The sequence below is a fragment of the Paramormyrops kingsleyae genome, chromosome 14 (assembly GCF_048594095.1).
Source record: "Paramormyrops kingsleyae isolate MSU_618 chromosome 14, PKINGS_0.4, whole genome shotgun sequence".
Classification (NCBI taxonomy): Eukaryota; Metazoa; Chordata; class Actinopteri; order Osteoglossiformes; family Mormyridae; genus Paramormyrops; species Paramormyrops kingsleyae.
In genome coordinates, this window is record NC_132810.1 from 9,834,294 (window position 1) to 9,851,882 (window position 17,589).

Genomic DNA, 17,589 nt, shown 5'->3' on the forward strand with positions numbered 1-17,589 from the left:
CAGAAATTTTCGGGCTTATGAGAAGGGGGCGCAAGAACACGTGATGTGAGACGCTGCGATGGCTGGTATCTCAGATCCCGTCCTGGAATGATGACGTGAACGACGGCCTCCTGAGCATGTTTGTAAACACGAGAGACGAAGGAGTATGTAGTGTAATGCAAAAATACAGGCCTGATCGTATCTCGTTAGTGAATGAGTTGCTGTGAGCTTTTTATCTTCGTTTGACAGTAAAATCATGACGTGGGGATAAAAATGAGGATTTGCTTTTTTTTCTCAGGCCGCCGAGGAGGCGTTTGTGTGTCACTTCGCTAAGTAGCCACCTCGCTAATTCTTAAATGTTGCTGCTAGCCGGTCAGCTAGTTTCTTAACTGCAGAGAGCATATGTGATGGAACTAAGCTATACTGCCTCAGATGGAAACGTATCTTTTGTAAATGTATAGGTTTATGCTGCTGCATCGCCATGTTTTAGATTTCAACAGTTGTTAAATGTGGACTTAATGTGTATATTATATATAAAGAGGTAATACTCTGAGTACGCAGTATAGTACTTGTATTTGAACTGTGATAAGTGTAGTTCACACTCAGGTAACAGTGAGTGTATAAAAAAAAAACTCAGGCATTTTCAGGTGATGCTAACAAAAGCTCGGTTGTCTACATGTAGATCTAAGCACTGGGAATTTTAAGCTGGTGATTTCATGACACGATTTGGTAACTAGCTAGGATAAGTATGACATTTTACTTGAGGTTGTAGTATCCCATTTCGGGAGCCGAGACCGTTTTAATACGCAATCCTGGCTAGATTTCTGTCCGGTCACTTTACTTGAGAACCTAAGAAGAGATCTGGACCGAGCTGTTTTTGCTTGAGGCCTGACAGGCTTTTAAGTGAAGGCGTTCCTCATGGCAGATCAGGACGCTGTAGTCAACACATCGTAATCAGCTCCGCGTAGGTCCTTCGCATCGATTAAACTGATGCATCGAGTCCTCTGGGTATTGGCGCGCATTTAATAAACCCGACAAGATGACTAGACACATTCCGGGCTCTCACCTCACCCTGATGCACCGCATCATCGCCTGTTTCTGCACCGGTGGCTCGTCTTGCCCCGCGATTTAAACAAAACCGTGTTCTCGCCGCCGTGACAGTCTCAACCCCGTGCGATCGAGATGCCCTGGCCATTTTCCGAATCCATAAAGAAGCGAGCATGCCGATACCTCTTGCATCGATATTTGGGAAACTTCCTCCAGGGGAATCTGAACTTGGAACAGCTCAGTTTAGATCTCTATCAAGGTACCGGCTCGCTGGCGCAAGTACCGCTGGACAAACAGGTGAGTCATATTGGGGATGGCCGCATTCACAGTAGTGAACATTGATTTAGGTTTTTTTTTTTTTTTTTGTAGTTTGATGGTCCATGCTTAGCAAGACCTTCTCAATATCTCCTCATAGGTCTTCAATGAGATCCTGGTGTCTGTCGATGCTCCGTTTGAGGTGACAGAGGGCTTCATCCAGACCATCTCCCTGACTGTGCCTTGGGCATCCCTGCTGCAGGAGAACTGTGCCCTAGAGGTGGCAGGTTTGGAGATGGTGTTCAAGCCAAGACCAAGAATGAGTAAGAACATCTTGACAGGGAATTGCAATGGTTGCGGGGCGGACATTTCTATGCAAAAAACACTAGTTTTATATTGATTGCTCGATCTATATGCCATGCATAAATTTTAAGTGCTTTTACTGGGATAGTTTGCAGAGTGTTTCCCAGCATACAAATGTTGTGTAAGTGTTGAATGGGGTTGTGGAACAGATTTTCCTCTTTTGTTGGGCCCAGCCTTACTAAAGATAGGTGACTGTAGTTGCTGAAGATTTTTGCGTATCTGTCACTCAACACACTGCAGTACTAGGATAAGTACTAGCTATACCAAAGCGCTGTATGGGCTTGGATTCTGGTCAGTATGTTCTGGATGGATTAGATCTTTTTAAGATTCAACAGGACAGTATTCTGTGGCCACAGCCTCAGGCATAGAGCCCATGTACTGGTCCAGTTTCATGACCAGCAGCATGCAGCTGGCAAAGGAGTGCCTGAGCCAGAAGCTGACGGACGAGCTTGGGGAGACCTTCCAGCCTCTGGAGGGACTGGAGAAGTTTGCGGAAACCATAGAGACGGGTATCTGCTTCCTTTTGTGTTAAAGTTACATTATCAGGGGATCTGCTTTTATTTATTGATCTCTTCTTGAGTTTGCATAGTTTATCTCCATCCAGTGTCCGTTGAGTCACAGTCCTTTTTTTTTTTTTTTTTTTTTTTTTTTTTTTAAACTATTTCCAGTTCTGAGAAGAGTCAAGGTCACATTTTTGGAGACTGTTTTCCGGATTGAGCACGTCCCGGAGAATTCCAAAACTGGAATAGCTATTGAGATACGAGTTGCAAAGTAAGACTATTTTTTTTAATAGGGTTAATACATTTTAAAGATGATCTTCTTCAGTACATTTATGTATGAAACTCTTAGCGTTCAGTTGAACTGAGATACAAGCTGCATGCCTCTCCTGCCGCTCAGGATCGTTTACTTTGACGAGACCGGCGACGAGTGCGCTGGTGTGGACGTGCATCAGCCAGCCACGTTCGCTCACAAGAATCTGCAGCTGCACGGCGTCACTGTTTTCTGGGACGAGTTCTCAGAGTCGACCCGCAACGGCCTGAGGTCGCCGTCTGGCAAGGTGGTGAGATCTGCGGCAGTAACCTCCACCCCTATCAAGTTGACCGTCTGTGCTAACCCCACCTCGCTTCCGTGGCGCTGCCAGGAGACGGAGGCCAAGCTCTCCCCCAGCTGGAACCCCCGCATCACCTGTGAACCTCACCCTCAGTTTACCGAGCCGGTCTCCGCGGCGACGCCCTTCAAACCCACCCAGATCGGCAGCCTGAGTGGCCGAGTAGAACTGTCCCTCGTCCTGAAGCAGAATGAAACCGTACCGGGCGCGAAGGTGGGCGGAGCCTCATTGTACATCTGTTTCCTATTCGCGATCCCGGTTCTGGAAGGGTGGAGTAACGGTGCAGCGTTGCTGCCTTTCAGTTGGATGTCGACGGGCAGATCGATTCGATGGCCCTGCTGCTGTCTCCGCGGCAAGTCCACCTCCTTCTTGACATGCTCGGTGTCTTTTCTAGCACGGGTGAGTTTCCGTAGCACAGTTCCACTACTTCCTCTTCTAAGTCTGTTTTTTGACCTGCCGCTCTTCGCTCGGCAGAGCTGGAGAGGGGCGGCCCGGCCCGGGACAGGAGGAACAGGCCCATGCAGCTGGAGGACGAGAACCGGCTGCGTGCCGAGCTGAGCCGCTGCCTGAAGAAGGAGAGCGTGACCTCAGCCACACCGGGAGACGAGGACTTCTTTGAGGCTGACACTACCAGGACCACATCCAGCCGAGGTAGTTAGATTCTGGGACCCGTTTAAAGCATTGGAGGGGGCCTTGAAATCTGCCGCCGCATCTGCAGGTACTTTTGATGTACCCCCCGGGACCACCTGTGTCTCTTTGAGCAGAAGACGTGTTCTTCTCTATGGCGGAGATGGACATGTCCCACAGCCTGTCATCCCTCCCCCCTCTGGGAGACCCACCCACTGTGGACCTGGACCTGTCCCTCAACAGTAACTACACCCCCTCCCCAGGGGAGTCTCCCTCTGACAACCCGCCGGTGAGTCTCGCCTACGCAGCTCACGCGATCATTTTACTGTGAACCGACAGTAAGATGACCTGCAGAGATTCCCGGCTTGCCGTATCTCACCGCTTCATACTATACCAGCTCATGGAGCCGTTTGGGTAATAAACGACCCGAGAAGTGCAGTTAAACTAAATATAGATGTTTTCCTTGTGCCCAGGTTGACTTGTTACTGCTCTTCTGCCTCAGGCAGTCTTCTTCCCTTTTGTTGTGGTTGGTCAGAAATGCCAAATCAGCAAAGGCTGCTCATGCACTTTACACATTACGATGCATGCTGGGATTTGGCTAATGCTGCCGATGATGTAACATTAAATATACAGTTGATTGGCCGATATCAAATCGGTGAATAGTCAGTATTGTTTGCCTCACCTATTTTTTTTTTAGTAAAACACAGATATAATTTGGATTTTTCCTAATAAAGTTTTTATTGGTTTGTATTATTTGCAGGTAATTTTTTTCGTGATTTTTTTTTTCCATCAGTCACCCGGCTTTGCAGTTCTTGGCTTCAGTGATTTTTCTTCTGTAACTTTATTGCTTTACTTGGTTCAGCATGGCTCACATGTTGGATCACCCCTGTGTCTTATGCACACAGCAGATGGCTTGGGATGATTATTTGGACGCCCCTAAGCAGAGGGAAAGGCAGATGCAGGAACCCCCTTTCTTGACCCGGGATATCCAGCCCCCCCAGAAACTCCTGCGGCAGACCTGTACGTGAGCACACTGCCCCCTCTGTACTGCGCCGGCTCGTTCTAGCTGGTGAAAGAAAGAGAGGAAGTGAAAGTGGAGCTGAGGTCACTCTCGCAGCTCTAAGTACACTGTTCCATTTCCCTCTTGTTATCGCTGCTGTTGTATTTATTGAGCCAGAGTCTGTGTTTAATGTGCCTGTTTATTCACTAATTAAAATGAATCCCCTGTGCCCTCCTCGCGCCCGGCCGCCTCCCCTGTGCCCTCCCCGCGCCCGGCCGCCTCCCCTGTGCCCTCCCCGCGCCCGGCCGCCTCCCCTGTGCCCTCCCCGCGCCCGGCCGCCTCCCCTGTGCCCTCCCTGTACCCATGCTCCTGCCTCCCTGTCACCAGCTCACCCCCTGAAAGCCCCCTGTGACGAGTCTCGACCAGAGTTGGTGCTGAGGCTGGCTCTGGGCACCGCCATCATGTCCGTGCTCCACATCGACCCCCTGCCCCCAGCCGACTCCCCCCACAGCCCCCTGGCCCTCATGGCTTCGGGCTTCTTTTCGCGGCTGGACGGGATGGACCTCGGGGGCGTTGGGCGGGGCGACCTCCTGCAGGCTCGGGCCATATTTGACAGCGCCTGCCCCCATGACCACCTGAGGTACGTCGGTCCTGTTCCCTGTTTGTCAGCAGAATCCTGTACCGTTATAATGCATTACGGAGTGAGACGACCTAACCTGGCTGTGGTGTCACAGCCCCACATTGTAGAGCTGTGTGTAAACACCCCCCCCCCCCCACTTCCCGCGGCAGGTTTCTGGGGTTGGGGATGAAACTGACCTATGAGCAGCGACAGGGCTCCAGTGTGCGCAGCCTGAACACCGATGTGACCCTGGGCCAGCTGGAGCTGCTGGAGTGCCTGTTCCCCAGCGACGCTGGCTCTGGTGTGCCCCAGTACACAGAGGTGCCCACCCCCCTCCACATTCCCTGCAGGTTCCCAGTCGAGGGGCCCCCGTCCATCTCAGGTTAATGTCTGCATTTGTCTGCGTCTGTTTCCTGACAGCTGGTCACCTTCGACGGCCCGGCCAGCAAGCAGGCGCCTCCCCCTCCCTGCCTTCACCTGCTGTACAAATTTGTGGAGCGCAGAGGCCCGCAGGTAAAAGTCTGTTTTGCTCCGGTGTCCTCGGGTCTCGTGGTCCCGCTGACGTGCCAGTTCCCGGCCGGTGACCCGCCGTGCCTCCTCAGGGCGGGCAGGTGCGCTTCAGCTCCATGCCCAGGAAGGCGGAGCTGCAGGTGGAGCTGGGCCCCACCCGCGCGGAACTGGACATCAGCATCGTGGACAGGCTCAACTCCCTGCTGCAGCCGCAGAAGCTGGCCTCCGCCGAAACCATGGCGTCCCACATGTACACGTCGTACAACAAGCACATCAGCCTGGTGAGTCACCAGCATCTCGTCCTCAGAACTGGATCCCTGGCTTTCTAGAACTTTCCGAAGCTCCACCATGAATTCTTCGTTGATACTTTTGATTTGCTTGTTACTGGCTGCCAAGATATCTAGCTATCTATCGTTAAAATAATTTCCAGTATTTTCTGTGAGACTGTAATCCGGGAGTGCTGTGCTGAGTTGCCCCTTTCCTCGATATCTTGCGGTGGTCTGCAGCACAAGGCCTTCGCAGAGGTCTTCCTGGACGACTCTCGCAGCCCCGGCAGCTGCCACGTGTCGGTGGCGGTCAATGCTCCGCTCCTGCTGCTAATGGTGCGCTTCCCCATCCCGGACCTGCGCTCCGACCAGGAGAGGGGCCCCTGGTTCAAGAGGTCTCTGCACAAGGAGGCCCTGCACCTGGAGCTGCAGGACCTGGAGCTGAAGACCGAGTTCACCGGGGGAGGGGGGACTGAGCACACCAAGGTGGAGCTGACGTTCAAGGAGATGACGGGTAATATGCTGGGCATTGCCAACTGGCTCTGTTCTGGATCACGTGCAGGGGTAGATGGTTCAAGGCCAGAAAATTGAAATCCAGACCAAGATTTTGTTTCAACCAATCAGTTGGGTATGAAGAGTCACAGTCAGAGAGTACTCAACTGGTTGGTTGAAACAAAATCTTGGTCTGGATTTCTCTTTCTGGACCTGAACTTTGCTCCTCTAATCAGTGTGTTACTGTCATGTTTACTGTCATGTTTGATATGTTGGCAGGAAAGACACAAGTTTAACATCCTATTGGGTCCATGTTTCTCTGACGTCTGCTGACCTTGTTCTTGCAGGAAGGTTCCAGGACGGCAGCGAGCAGCCGGCGTCTCGCTTCCTCAGGGTGTCCCACGCCACCGACGGGGACATGAACGCCTCGGACAGCGGCAAATTCGACTGGCCCAGGTAATGGCCGTCCGCCTGGCCGCGGCGGCCCAGTCCGTTCCAGCGGTGCTGACGCTCCCCCCCGCCGCTGTGGCCGTGCAGGGTGGTGCTCCGCGCGAACCCCACCGCAGTCCATTCCATCCTGGAGCGCGTTACCACCGAGGAGGACGAGGGTGCTGAGGGACACTCTCCGGAGGAGGAGGATGGCGGGGCCCACTCTCTGAAGGATGTCTGTGATTTCGGCAAGCCGGAGCCCTCGCCCTTTTCTTCGCGGAGGGTCATGTACGAGAATGAGGAGGTCTGCTTGCCGGCTCCATCTTCTCTTTGTTCTCTGACAGGTTTTTGGAAGTGTTATGACTGTTGACGATGTCTGTCTGTCTATCCATCCATATTCTCATATCAGTCCTCAGGGGCCCCCCAGCAGTCGACATTTTTGCTCCCTCCCAATTCCCTGGGAGTTGGAAGGGAGGAAAAACGTGGACTGTGTGGGGTGCACTGGCATAGTGCACAAGGGATGTGAACACTGTGGGCTGGATGCTGGCCCAGTGCAGTGTACACACACACACACACACACACCATCACATACACCATCACACACAGACACACCATCACACACACACACACACACACACACCATCACATACACTCAAACTTCATGGACAGTTTAGAGACTCCAATTCTTCTAACTGCATCCCTTTGGAATGTGGGCGGAGCCTCCTCAGTTAATAGGTTCTAAGACTATAATAGCAGTTTATTACGAGTAATTTAGTCTCCTTTTGAATCTGGTGACCTGTAACTCCCTCCCACAGATGGTCATGCCAGGAGACGTGGGCGAGATGACAGAGTTTCAGGAGAAGACAATGAACAACTCGCGCTACATCCTGGAGCTGGCCTTCCCCAACGTTCAGCTGTCCCTGCCGAATAAGGCCTTCTACGAGAAACTGCACAACAGGTCAGGCGTGTGGCTGACGGGGGGGGGGGTGCATCGGCCGGTAGCCATGGACTGCTGTGTCATGTGACCCATCATCTTCTGGCAGGATTAACAATGACTTGTTGCTGTGGGAGCCCACCGCCCCATCGCCTGTGGAGACCGTCGAGAACATAACTTATGGGGTGGGGCTGTCGGTGGCCAGTCAGCTGATCAACACCTACAACAAGGACGGCTTTAACCAGTTCCGGTCAGCTGCCCCCGAGGGTACGGAGGTCTCTTTGTCGTGAGGGATGTGACTCATGTTTGTGTGTGAAATTCCCTGATACGTGGCTTTTGAAATAAAGTAAAAATCACGTGAAATTGCAGAACAGGGTTTTACCTGAGTGACATGTTTTTAAGATTGTTGTGGGAATCTGTTGGGTTAAATATAACACGCCTAAATACAGACGCTTCCCAGGTTACGCTGGTCTGCGTTACGATATTTCGACTTTACGGTGGGTATTCCAGTTCCACACTGTTTTTCACTTTCAGTACATTATTCAATAAATAAATGACATGACATATTCAACACTTTATTATAAATTAGGCTTTGTGTTAATGATTTTGCCCATTTGTATGCTAATGTAAGTGTTCAAAGCATGTTTAAGGTAGGTGAGGCTTTGATGTTTGTTAGGTAAGGTGTACTTTTATTAAAATGCCTTACGATATTTTCACCTGACGATGGGTTTATCGGAACGTAACCCCATCGTAACCATCTGTAGGTTGTGGTTATCCTTAGTGCTGTTATTTTATCATAGCCGTCGTCTTTGCTAAGCTGTGGTCTCCTCTATTAATGTTGCAGATGAAGACAGTGGGTCGGAGGATGAAAGCTTGCAGTACAATTCCTCAGCGGATTTCGGATTCAGGAACCGCAGGAAGAAGAAGCAGGAGATGCAGAGCCGGAGCTCCCAGAGCCTGTTTTCCGTCGTCCTGAATGTCAGCCATGGTCTGGTGGCCCTTCAGACCCACAGCAAGGTAACCAGAGGATGGCCGTGAAGTCCTGACCTTTTATTTACGTGTCATTGGTGGGATGAGAGCGCTCTGTCACCGTCCCCCTTTCAGGAAAAAGGTGACGCCAACCTGAAGAACAGTCACGGGGAGTTTTGGTTAGAGGTGGAGAATGGAGTCCTTTTCACGGTCATCCAGCACGAAGGGTACAAAGACCAGCACTACGTCTGCCTCCATACCAGTAACCTCTGCCTTTATCACCAAGGTAGGGCCAGATGGCTAAATGATTAGTCCAAAAATAATTTTCACCCTGGGAGCGTGAACTGAAGGTTGCGTATGTCTGTGGGGTCTCCTCAGGCATGGTGGATGGAGACGTGCCAGAAACGGACATCAGACTGCCCAGCAAGACACGCCCCCATTGGCTGGAGCCGGTGATCTACCCGTCTGAGGAGACGTCCCTCGGCAAGCCCTCCCCAGCGGAGGGCATCGGCCTGGAGGCCCATAGCATGGTGTCTGTGGCCATCAAGGTCCACTCCCAGAATGCCGAGCAAAACATGAAGGTGGGGAGGAGAACACTATGCTATACCAACTTGTTCGTGCAGCTGTGGAGATTTCCACGATATTCCAGCTGTGGCCCAGTATTCCAGCCGTCATGCAGACACGTAATCTCGCCTGGCATTTCAGTCAGTATGAATCCAAAACTAATTTCATTTGTAGGTCCTTTTTTGAGAAGAACTTTGAAGAATGAGAATATAGGTTACCTTGGCCCCATTTACGAGGCCAAGCCAGTCAGTATGGAGAGAACGTCTAGGGTTAGGTTAAATTTAGTAAATTACTTTGAGAATCAATTACAGAAATGCTGAACCCGGTTGGATTTTTAGAAAATAATGTGGTGTTCTGGTGTCCGTTACCACGGGAACATCCACACTTATCAGGGCTGATCGGGGCTTTGCCTGCCTCTGGCACCTGACTCTGTCGGCAGGAGTTCCTGATTGCTGTGGGGGTGAGAGGGGCGACTCTGCAGCATCGCGTGGTGCCGGCCAGCCTGGGCTGGTATGACCAGGTAGGTGCTGCTTACTCTCTCTTACTCTGTAGTGATGCTCCGTGTCTCTGCAGATAGGCCAAAATTCGGGTTTTAGCCATTTAACGTCTTCCTTCTTCCCGCCAGATTGTGGACTTTCTGAACGTGTCAGATGAGCCAGTGTTGGGCTACACCCCTCCCACGTCAGTCACTACGTTCCACCTGCACCTTTGGAGCTGCTCATTGGACTACAGGTGCTGTCTGTCAAATGGATGAGGATCTTGTATGGTGATCGACCAATGGCACGCTTCTGTTTTTGAATGGTTTAACATGGTGTCTCCTTTCTCTCTGCAGACCGTTGTACCTGCCCATCAAGTCTCTGCTGACAGTGGAGACCTTCAGCATCTCTAGCAGTGTATCCCTGGATCACTCCTCCTCCACACTGAGGTACACGTCACAGGTTGGCCTGGCCAATCTGGTGATGCATCACTTCCTGTTCCCATGGTGACCGTCATAACATCTGTCTGCTGTTCTGACCCTGTCATCAGTGCTAAGTCATTTTTCCGCCTATAATTTTGTAATGATTGCATTTGGTATTTCAGGATCATTCTGGATGAGGCTGCCCTGTTTTTATCGGACAAATGCAACGCGGTTTCTGTGAATCTCAGCCGAGGTAAACGCTTATGAAAGCAGACTGACCTTTGCGCGGTATCAGGATTGCAGGATTGAAGTCTCACTCTTCGTCCCCTGGGTAGATTACGTGCAGGTGGTGGACATGGGAATGCTGGAACTGAGGATCACTGCAGTGAAGCCAGGCACACGTGGGGAGCGGGTAGGCGCCGCCCCAGAGCAGTGGAAAGTCCTAGTGATTTCTGGGAGCGGGTCGCCATGTGTCTCACCGCTTGCTGTCACCTCAGTCAGAGCCCCGGTTTGAGCTGCGCTGCTCCAGTGACGTCATCCACATCAGGACCTGCTCTGACTCGTGTGCCGCACTCATGAACCTAATTCAGTATGTGGCCAGTTATGGGGACCTGCTGCCCCCTCCTGGCCTGGATGGCAAGAGCAGCAACGGGAGGCAGAGAGCAAAGGTCTGTCCTGTGGCTCACCTCTCTCACGGCGTCCTGTTTCGCTCCCATTCCAGCGAGTACATTAAAGAAACGGCTCTGCTGGTTCCCTGACTGGAGCGTCTCCCCACAGGCCGAGACTCCCAGTAAACGGCCCTCCCGCTCCACACCTCTCCCTGAGGCAGAGCAACAGATGCTTCAGGACCTGATGAGTGAGGCCATGGAGGACATGGACAGCCAGCGGGCTGCGACCCCACAACAGAATGGTGAGGGAGTGCTGACCCCCCCCCCCCAAATCCCCCTGGGCTGCTTCTGGAGCGTAGGACTGCAAATGGAAATGCAGGATCCAAACGCAGGGGCGTGGGAATGAGTATTGTTGTCATGAGGTCATTTTTCATTTTACCATCTTACTCATTTTGGCAGTTAAACTTCCAGTTAAATGAGTTTAAATGAGTATGGTAATTACCTTCTAATTGCTTTCTAATTGTCCTGTTGACACATTGTAGAAGAAAATGTGAGCCAGATGATTGCCCAGCCTTTCTGTTCCCACCCTATTCCTCTGTGGGCAGAACCACAATGCATTGTGGTTCCGGTGTCACAGTAACGAACCCTCGCTCCGCCCCGCCAGGGATCCACTCCGATTTGGCCCAGGAGCCGCCGCGCTCTGACCTCTTCCTGTTCCCGGATGAGAGTGGCAACCTGTCCCAGGAGCCCAGCCCCACCTTCCCCGTGTACCACACGCCCCTGATCTACACGCCGGCCTCTGACGCTGCCCCAGACAGCGACGACTTCTGCATCCTGGAGACGCCCGGCTCGGGAGCTGCTGTAAGGCCCTCTGCGTGCCCCCGCTTGGCTTGAGGAGCCCTCGTCCAGGGCGACCGCTGGTTCTCTAGGGCTTCCCTTCAAAGCAATTCAGTCCCATCTGAAGGATCGTCGATAATAAAAATGTCTGCCTAGTCGCTTTTCTCTCCGTCACTCTGCTGCCGTCCGACTCAGGACCGGGACGGCGAGCCGGTGGTGAGCAAACTGACGGCAGAGCCCATCCAGATCAGGGACGACCACTTCAGCCAGCCGCCTGGCCGTGGCCACCCCGGTCGGGGGGCCCTACACTTCCCTGTGCCGGAGATCCGCTACCTGCTTAAGGAGATCTCCATGGTGTGGCACCTCTATGGGGGGAAGGACTTTGGCGGCGGCCAGTTCGCCTCCTCCCCAGCGAAGAGCCGTGGGTGCGTAGTGGCGTGGACGCCGGCTGTTTTTATTTCTGTCTCCCTCCGTCCGTGATTAAACGTCCCGTTATTTCAGGTGCACCCCCCACAGCTCCCCCTCGCAGACGCCGGCGAGGCAGGCCCGGCCCGGCAGCCGCGTGGGAGGGGGCCGCGCGAGGAACCCAGACGTGCTCATGGAGATCCAGCTCACCAAGGTAGGAGAGCGTGGCACCTGCAGAGGGCGCTCATGTGGAGCTGCCACGGCGGCGTAACAAGTCTAAAAATGAGGCGACTGTGCTTTTCATTAACTCGGTCAGAGTAGAACGATGTCATTTGACGCCTTCGGCGTGCCCCATGGCTGCAGGTGAAGTTCCAGCACGAGGTGTACCCCCCTGGCCCCCCCGAGTCCGGCACTGGCTCCGGCCAGGCCGAGCAGCCTGCCTCGCGACAGGTGTTCATCGTCCAGGACCTGGAGATCCGCGACCGGCTGGCTTCCTCCCAGATGAACAAGTTTCTGTACCTCTACTCCAGCAAGGAGATGCCCCGCAAAGCCCACTCCAACATGGTGAATCAGATGTGATTGGCCTGCCCTTTTCCTTGCCCCGCCCCCTTTATTTGCAATGACCCAATAAGGATCATACACATAACTGACTGGCTTTTTTGTCTTCGAATAGCTGACAGTGAAAGCGCTGCACTTATGCCCAGAGGCAGGCCACACCCCCCAGGAGTGCTGCCTGCGGGTCTCCCTGATGCCGCTGCGCCTGAACATCGATCAGGTGGGTGGGGGGGGGTCACATAGCTTTCATGCCTGAGTGCCTCAGTCAGACATCACCTGATTGCTGTCCCATATGGCCTGTTTGCACGTACAGCCCTTTCAGATTTGTGAAGGTTTGGGGCAGAAGATGCCCACGGATGTGAAAATTTGCAAATAATACTTGGGCCCCCCAAGCCTCAGCCCATAACAGTCTGCTAGCCTGAGCGACAACATAAAAAGTCTATTTATTACCAGTGTAAAGAGAAAGTATTGTGCTCTACACTTTGCATGTCGAATTGCTTTGTCATTAACAACTTAGATGGTTTGTATATTACTTAAAACGGACAAAGTTATGGTCCTGTATGTACAAAAATATTATTGAAAATGCAAAATTAGCAGCACTGAAATGTTTAAAAATTGCTGTGAGAACTGCAAGAGTCCACGGTCACTCAGACAGCCGACACGTGAGGCTGATCACCAAGATGTGCAGCGTATCCAAACCAAGATGTTTAATATTACGGATACGGGATGCACTTACACTAACAAGTATTATGTATTACAAGTAGTTTATATATTACATTTCCAGTATTGTTTTTGCCTTAGGTGTCGTCTTCCAGTTTCTGCGATCTCCTGATATATTCCCATGGAATTGTCCCCGGCCAGCTTGCAAATAACCAAAACCACGAATGTCAAATGCGTGAATGTTACGGATGGTCACTGTATATCCATCTTGGTTCTTAGCTATATCTCTAAGGTTGCCTCCTTCCCCCCGCAGGACGCCCTCTTTTTCCTCAAAGACTTCTTCTCCAGTCTGACTGCTGAAGTCGAGATCTTCGCGCCGCCTGACCAGGAGGGTGAGTTGCCCTGCCACCCTGCCACCCCGCCCCGGCCCTCCCCACCCTGCCGCCCCGCCCCTCCCCACCCTGCCACCCTGCCCCACCCCTCCCCACCCTGCCGCTCCGCCCCGCCCAGCTGCCCTCAGGATGCCCGTGTTGTGTTCTGTGTTCTGACATTCTCTTCTACGGCACGTAGCCACGCTCTGATGAGTGCTCCCCCGCCTCGCTCCCTTGCGGCTGGCCACCCCCTCCTTCCCCGAGCGACTATGGGATGTGCGGCGTACACGCAGTATCCATGGCTGCAGCATTGCTTTATTATAGTGCTGTGTGTTTCAGTGAGGAGGCCCTCAGCCTCAGACATCTCCTGCAGTTTCCCCAAGCAAGGGGGTGCCGGTCAGGAGCCGGCCCCCATTATCTCCGTGCCGAGCCAGGGCAGGCCCAGCCTGAACGGAACCGTGCAGCCGACCAGCGCCGACACCGGCGAGTCTGAAGGGGGCGCCACACCCTACACTGACCAGCCCATCTTCTTCAGGTATGCAGTACCGTGTGACCGATGTTTAACCATATAGGAAATATTCCTGTTTAAAACCCGGTTCTCCTGCGATCGTTATCCGGCCCGGGGGGGTGGGGGGTGTATGTCCTTAAAGGAGAACAAGCTGCGATATGCAAAATGCACATTCTAATGTGCCTGTTCTCAGACTTATACAAACGGCGATTAGTTTCCATCTAATCTAAAGCTTCCTGTCATTTCGCCTTTGCGAAGTTTATCGTTTCTGTCGCCGCCTGTTATCCTTGCGTTCCAGAGAGTTCCGCTTCACATCTGAGGTGCCCATTCGTTTGGATTACCATGGGAAGCACGTGTCCATGGAGCAGGTGCGTCGCCTGGGTGATTTAAGCCATAACACACATCCTCCTGGGTATCAGCACCACTGCGTCCATAATGGTGCTAGAATGTGAGATACAGGATGTCTGTTTGTGTCACTGTCCGTCTGATCCTTCCTTTTGGTTCAGGGCACATTTGCCGGCATAGTAATTGGCCTCACCCAGCTCAACTGCTCAGAGCTGAAGCTGCGACGCCTCTGCTACAGACAAGGGTTTGTTCCTGCCGCCGTCACTGCCAGTCTGTTTACCAAACATGAATGTTATGCCCTGAGGTATGCCAGAAGTTCAGTCAGCAGTAAACAGTGTGGCACAGGTGCCTTTGTTTCAGTGAGGCATGCTGGGAAGGGTAAGTAGGTGCAGGAGGGCGGAAGATGCTGAAGGGAAGAGCTGTAGGCCGTGGGTTTGAAGGAGGTGTGTGTGTGTGTGTGTGTGTGTGTGCTCTCCCTTTAGGCTGCTGGGGGTGGACAAGCTCTTCTCTTACGCCATAAACGAGTGGCTGAACGACATCCGGAAGAACCAGCTACCAGGCCTGCTGGGGGGGGTGGGGCCCATGCACTCCCTGGTACAGCTGGGTGAGTCCCCCATAGGGCACGACCCAGCAGAGTGGCGAGAATGTGATGTTGACACTGTCCGCCTGTCACATGACTGTGTCTCATCGTGCCCTGGTGACTGTCTGCAGTTCAGGGCTTCAGGGACCTGGTATGGCTGCCCATCGAGCAGTACCGCAAGGATGGCCGCATCGTGCGCGGCTTCCAGCGGGGGGCCGCCTCCTTCGGCACCTCCACCGCCATGGCTGCGCTGGAGCTCACCAACCGCATGGTGCGCACCATACAGGTAAAGAGCCGCCCGCGACATCCCTGGGTCTCACCGCTGAGGCATCATCTGAAAGTCTTTGTCACATTTCCGACAGGCAGCGGCAGAGACGGCCTATGACATGGTGTCTCCAGGACCCGAGGAGAGCGAGCTGAAGAGGATGAAGCGTTTCTCTCATCACCGGCTGGCCCATCAGCCAGTGGACCTGCGTGAGGGAGTGGCCAAGGCATATTGCGTAGTCAAGGAGGTATGTCAGAGTAGACGAGATCGACCCCCCCCCCCCATCTAACATTTCAAAGGCACCTTTTCAAATGTTAAAAACAGACTGAATAACAGTAGTTACCATGGTATTAGTGTTTATCAGCTAAGAATGCCTCGCGGTCTCCCTAGGGAATCACGGACACGGCGCTGACCATCTATGACACGGCCACACGGGAGCACGAGCAGAGGGGGGTGACGGGGGCCGTGGGCGGGGTCCTGCGGCAGCTGCCCCCCGCCGTGGTGAAGCCACTCATCGTGGCCACGGAGGCCACCTCAAACGTGCTGGGAGGCATGAGGAACCAGCTTCACCCCGATGCCCGACAGGAGGAGTCCCAGAAGTGGCGGCCGGGAGAGGAATGAACCGTTTGTTTGAAAGACGTGCTGGGTAGCCAATGAGATTCACAGGGGACCCCACCAAACATGTCCCATGCAACTGGCAGAACAACTGGATACACAGGGTACGCGACAGACAGGGAAGGGAAGCGGTCAGTAATACTAAATAAACCAATCCCATCTCATACACCAAACCGCCTGGAGTTTGTATGTTGTTTGAGTTCTCCTTCCCAGAATCCCTTGCAGTGCCTTGTAAATGGTACATAAACAAAGCAGACTCAAACATGGGAATTTCCTGTTTAGCACCATTTAGCGTGTGCCATTTGTAGACTAGCATGGCATTTGAGTACTACTTTTTGTATAAATAAACCATCTGTAAAGTGGGGGGGGGGGGAGATAACTATGGTTATGAATGCAGATAATCTGAAAGGTGCAAATGTGTTTTTTTTCTCACATGCAAACAATTTAACTGTTTTTTGTTGTTTTTTAAATAAGCAGAGCTATAATTTGAATGAGAGCCTGTCTGTTCCGCGTTTTATATGTGTGGCTGCTTGCCTTGTGGACTGTGCAGAATCACACCAAATTCATAGTGGCATATAGGCAGGCTGTACGCCTCTCTTCTGTGCTTCTGCATTTGACCTGTCCTCTTCGATAGCTGAGTGAATTGTAGTAGCCTTCGGTTAAAATATGTCAATCTGATCTCAGAACTGTTTGGGAGCCGTCTTTTTAAGGGGCTGTCATGTCTTCCCAGTTTTCTTGCTTCTATCTGTCATTAGGAGGAGGTCTGTCCTTTTTCTCTCTTGTGTTTAAGCTGTAGCTTTGTGACAGACACTGAGTAATCAAAGCTGTTTACTCTAGTGAGTGGCGCTATCAGAAAAAGACGAGCAAAGGTGAATCATTTACAGGTATAGTAAATCTGTAAACTGCTTCCCGCTGTCTGTCATTGCAGTACGTGTACCTAAAACAGTCCCTTGACATTCTCAGAAATACGTATCTAGTTTGTCACAAGTACAGCTTGTTATAGAACTGAGTCTTAAATACGGTTCACCTTTTGCTGTGTTTATTGAACATTTTTATACATTGAGAAAGACATGGTCAGTAGTTGTTTTGTAGAAACAACTTAAAATAATTTAATTTCAGCACTACATAATTTTAAATTGACTGGAACACAAAGCGGTGCCCAATGTATCCATTTATTTGTGCTGTCTAACAGGTGTTTGTGTGCATCTAGGCTATTACAGTATATGGCTTGTATATAGTTAGTGTACAGACTGGATAATGTTAATTTGTGCAAATATATTAAAGCATGTAATGTCTGTCAAAGGGAAATAAATGATTTGCCTTCTCTCTGGGTAGCTTTTATGTGTTTAATTCCTGGCAGCACTCCACACTAAATCAGAAGTGTTTAATAAATTGATTTGAATTGGTAACATGGCAAAACTGTCCACCAGGAGGCGATGTTGCGCCATGGGGAAGAGAATCAGCTCCAAGGCTGGGTGGGTAACGGAATCCCCCTTTGCATATGTGTTTCCATGGTGACGCTGATGGCTAGCCAGTGTGGCTTGGTACTGCTTTATGGCTGTGTTTATCCTGTATGTGCAGAGCCCTGTAATACAGTAAATGACAGGAAAGCTATGGTTTTATAACACCTGCAGTTGTGATTTGCATAGCAAGAAAAAGACGCCATTTCACATTTAGCTTAAAAAACTGCATGCAAATATCACAGAAAACAACGTGATGAGACATTTTCTGAATTGCAGTGTCTGTAATTCACACTGCATGTAAGTGAACTGGCCACCAT

The 17,589-nt window shown here is 51.8% G+C and overlaps 1 protein-coding gene across 5 annotated transcripts; it reads left to right on the forward strand.

Annotated features, from left to right (window-relative positions):
* Positions 1-18: 18 nt before the first annotated feature.
* On the forward strand, positions 19-17,135 carry atg2b (autophagy related 2B). 5 transcript variants are annotated; one of them, XM_023828438.2, is made up of 42 exons: positions 19-1,323; positions 1,442-1,604; positions 2,001-2,153; positions 2,313-2,415; positions 2,542-2,701; positions 2,786-2,965; positions 3,055-3,151; positions 3,227-3,403; positions 3,514-3,668; positions 4,285-4,399; positions 4,767-5,019; positions 5,169-5,319; positions 5,419-5,511; positions 5,601-5,789; positions 6,015-6,288; positions 6,614-6,722; positions 6,804-6,999; positions 7,511-7,653; positions 7,739-7,896; positions 8,474-8,646; positions 8,734-8,884; positions 8,977-9,179; positions 9,602-9,682; positions 9,788-9,894; positions 9,995-10,087; positions 10,243-10,313; positions 10,396-10,472; positions 10,558-10,728; positions 10,838-10,970; positions 11,333-11,529; positions 11,701-11,930; positions 12,007-12,124; positions 12,274-12,474; positions 12,584-12,685; positions 13,439-13,517; positions 13,821-14,031; positions 14,303-14,372; positions 14,511-14,593; positions 14,832-14,953; positions 15,061-15,215; positions 15,292-15,441; positions 15,585-17,135. In XM_023828438.2, exons 1-42 carry the CDS (start codon positions 1,162-1,164, stop codon positions 15,813-15,815), a joined length of 6,240 nt encoding a protein of 2,079 aa, XP_023684206.2. In that variant the 5' UTR covers positions 19-1,161; the 3' UTR covers positions 15,816-17,135. The 5 variants fall into 5 exon arrangements, with proteins under 5 accessions (XP_023684206.2, XP_023684211.2, XP_023684208.2 ...); XM_023828443.2 differs by having other exon boundaries at positions 13,836-14,031; XM_023828440.2 differs by having other exon boundaries at positions 4,288-4,399.
* The last annotated feature ends 454 nt before the right edge of the window (positions 17,136-17,589 follow it).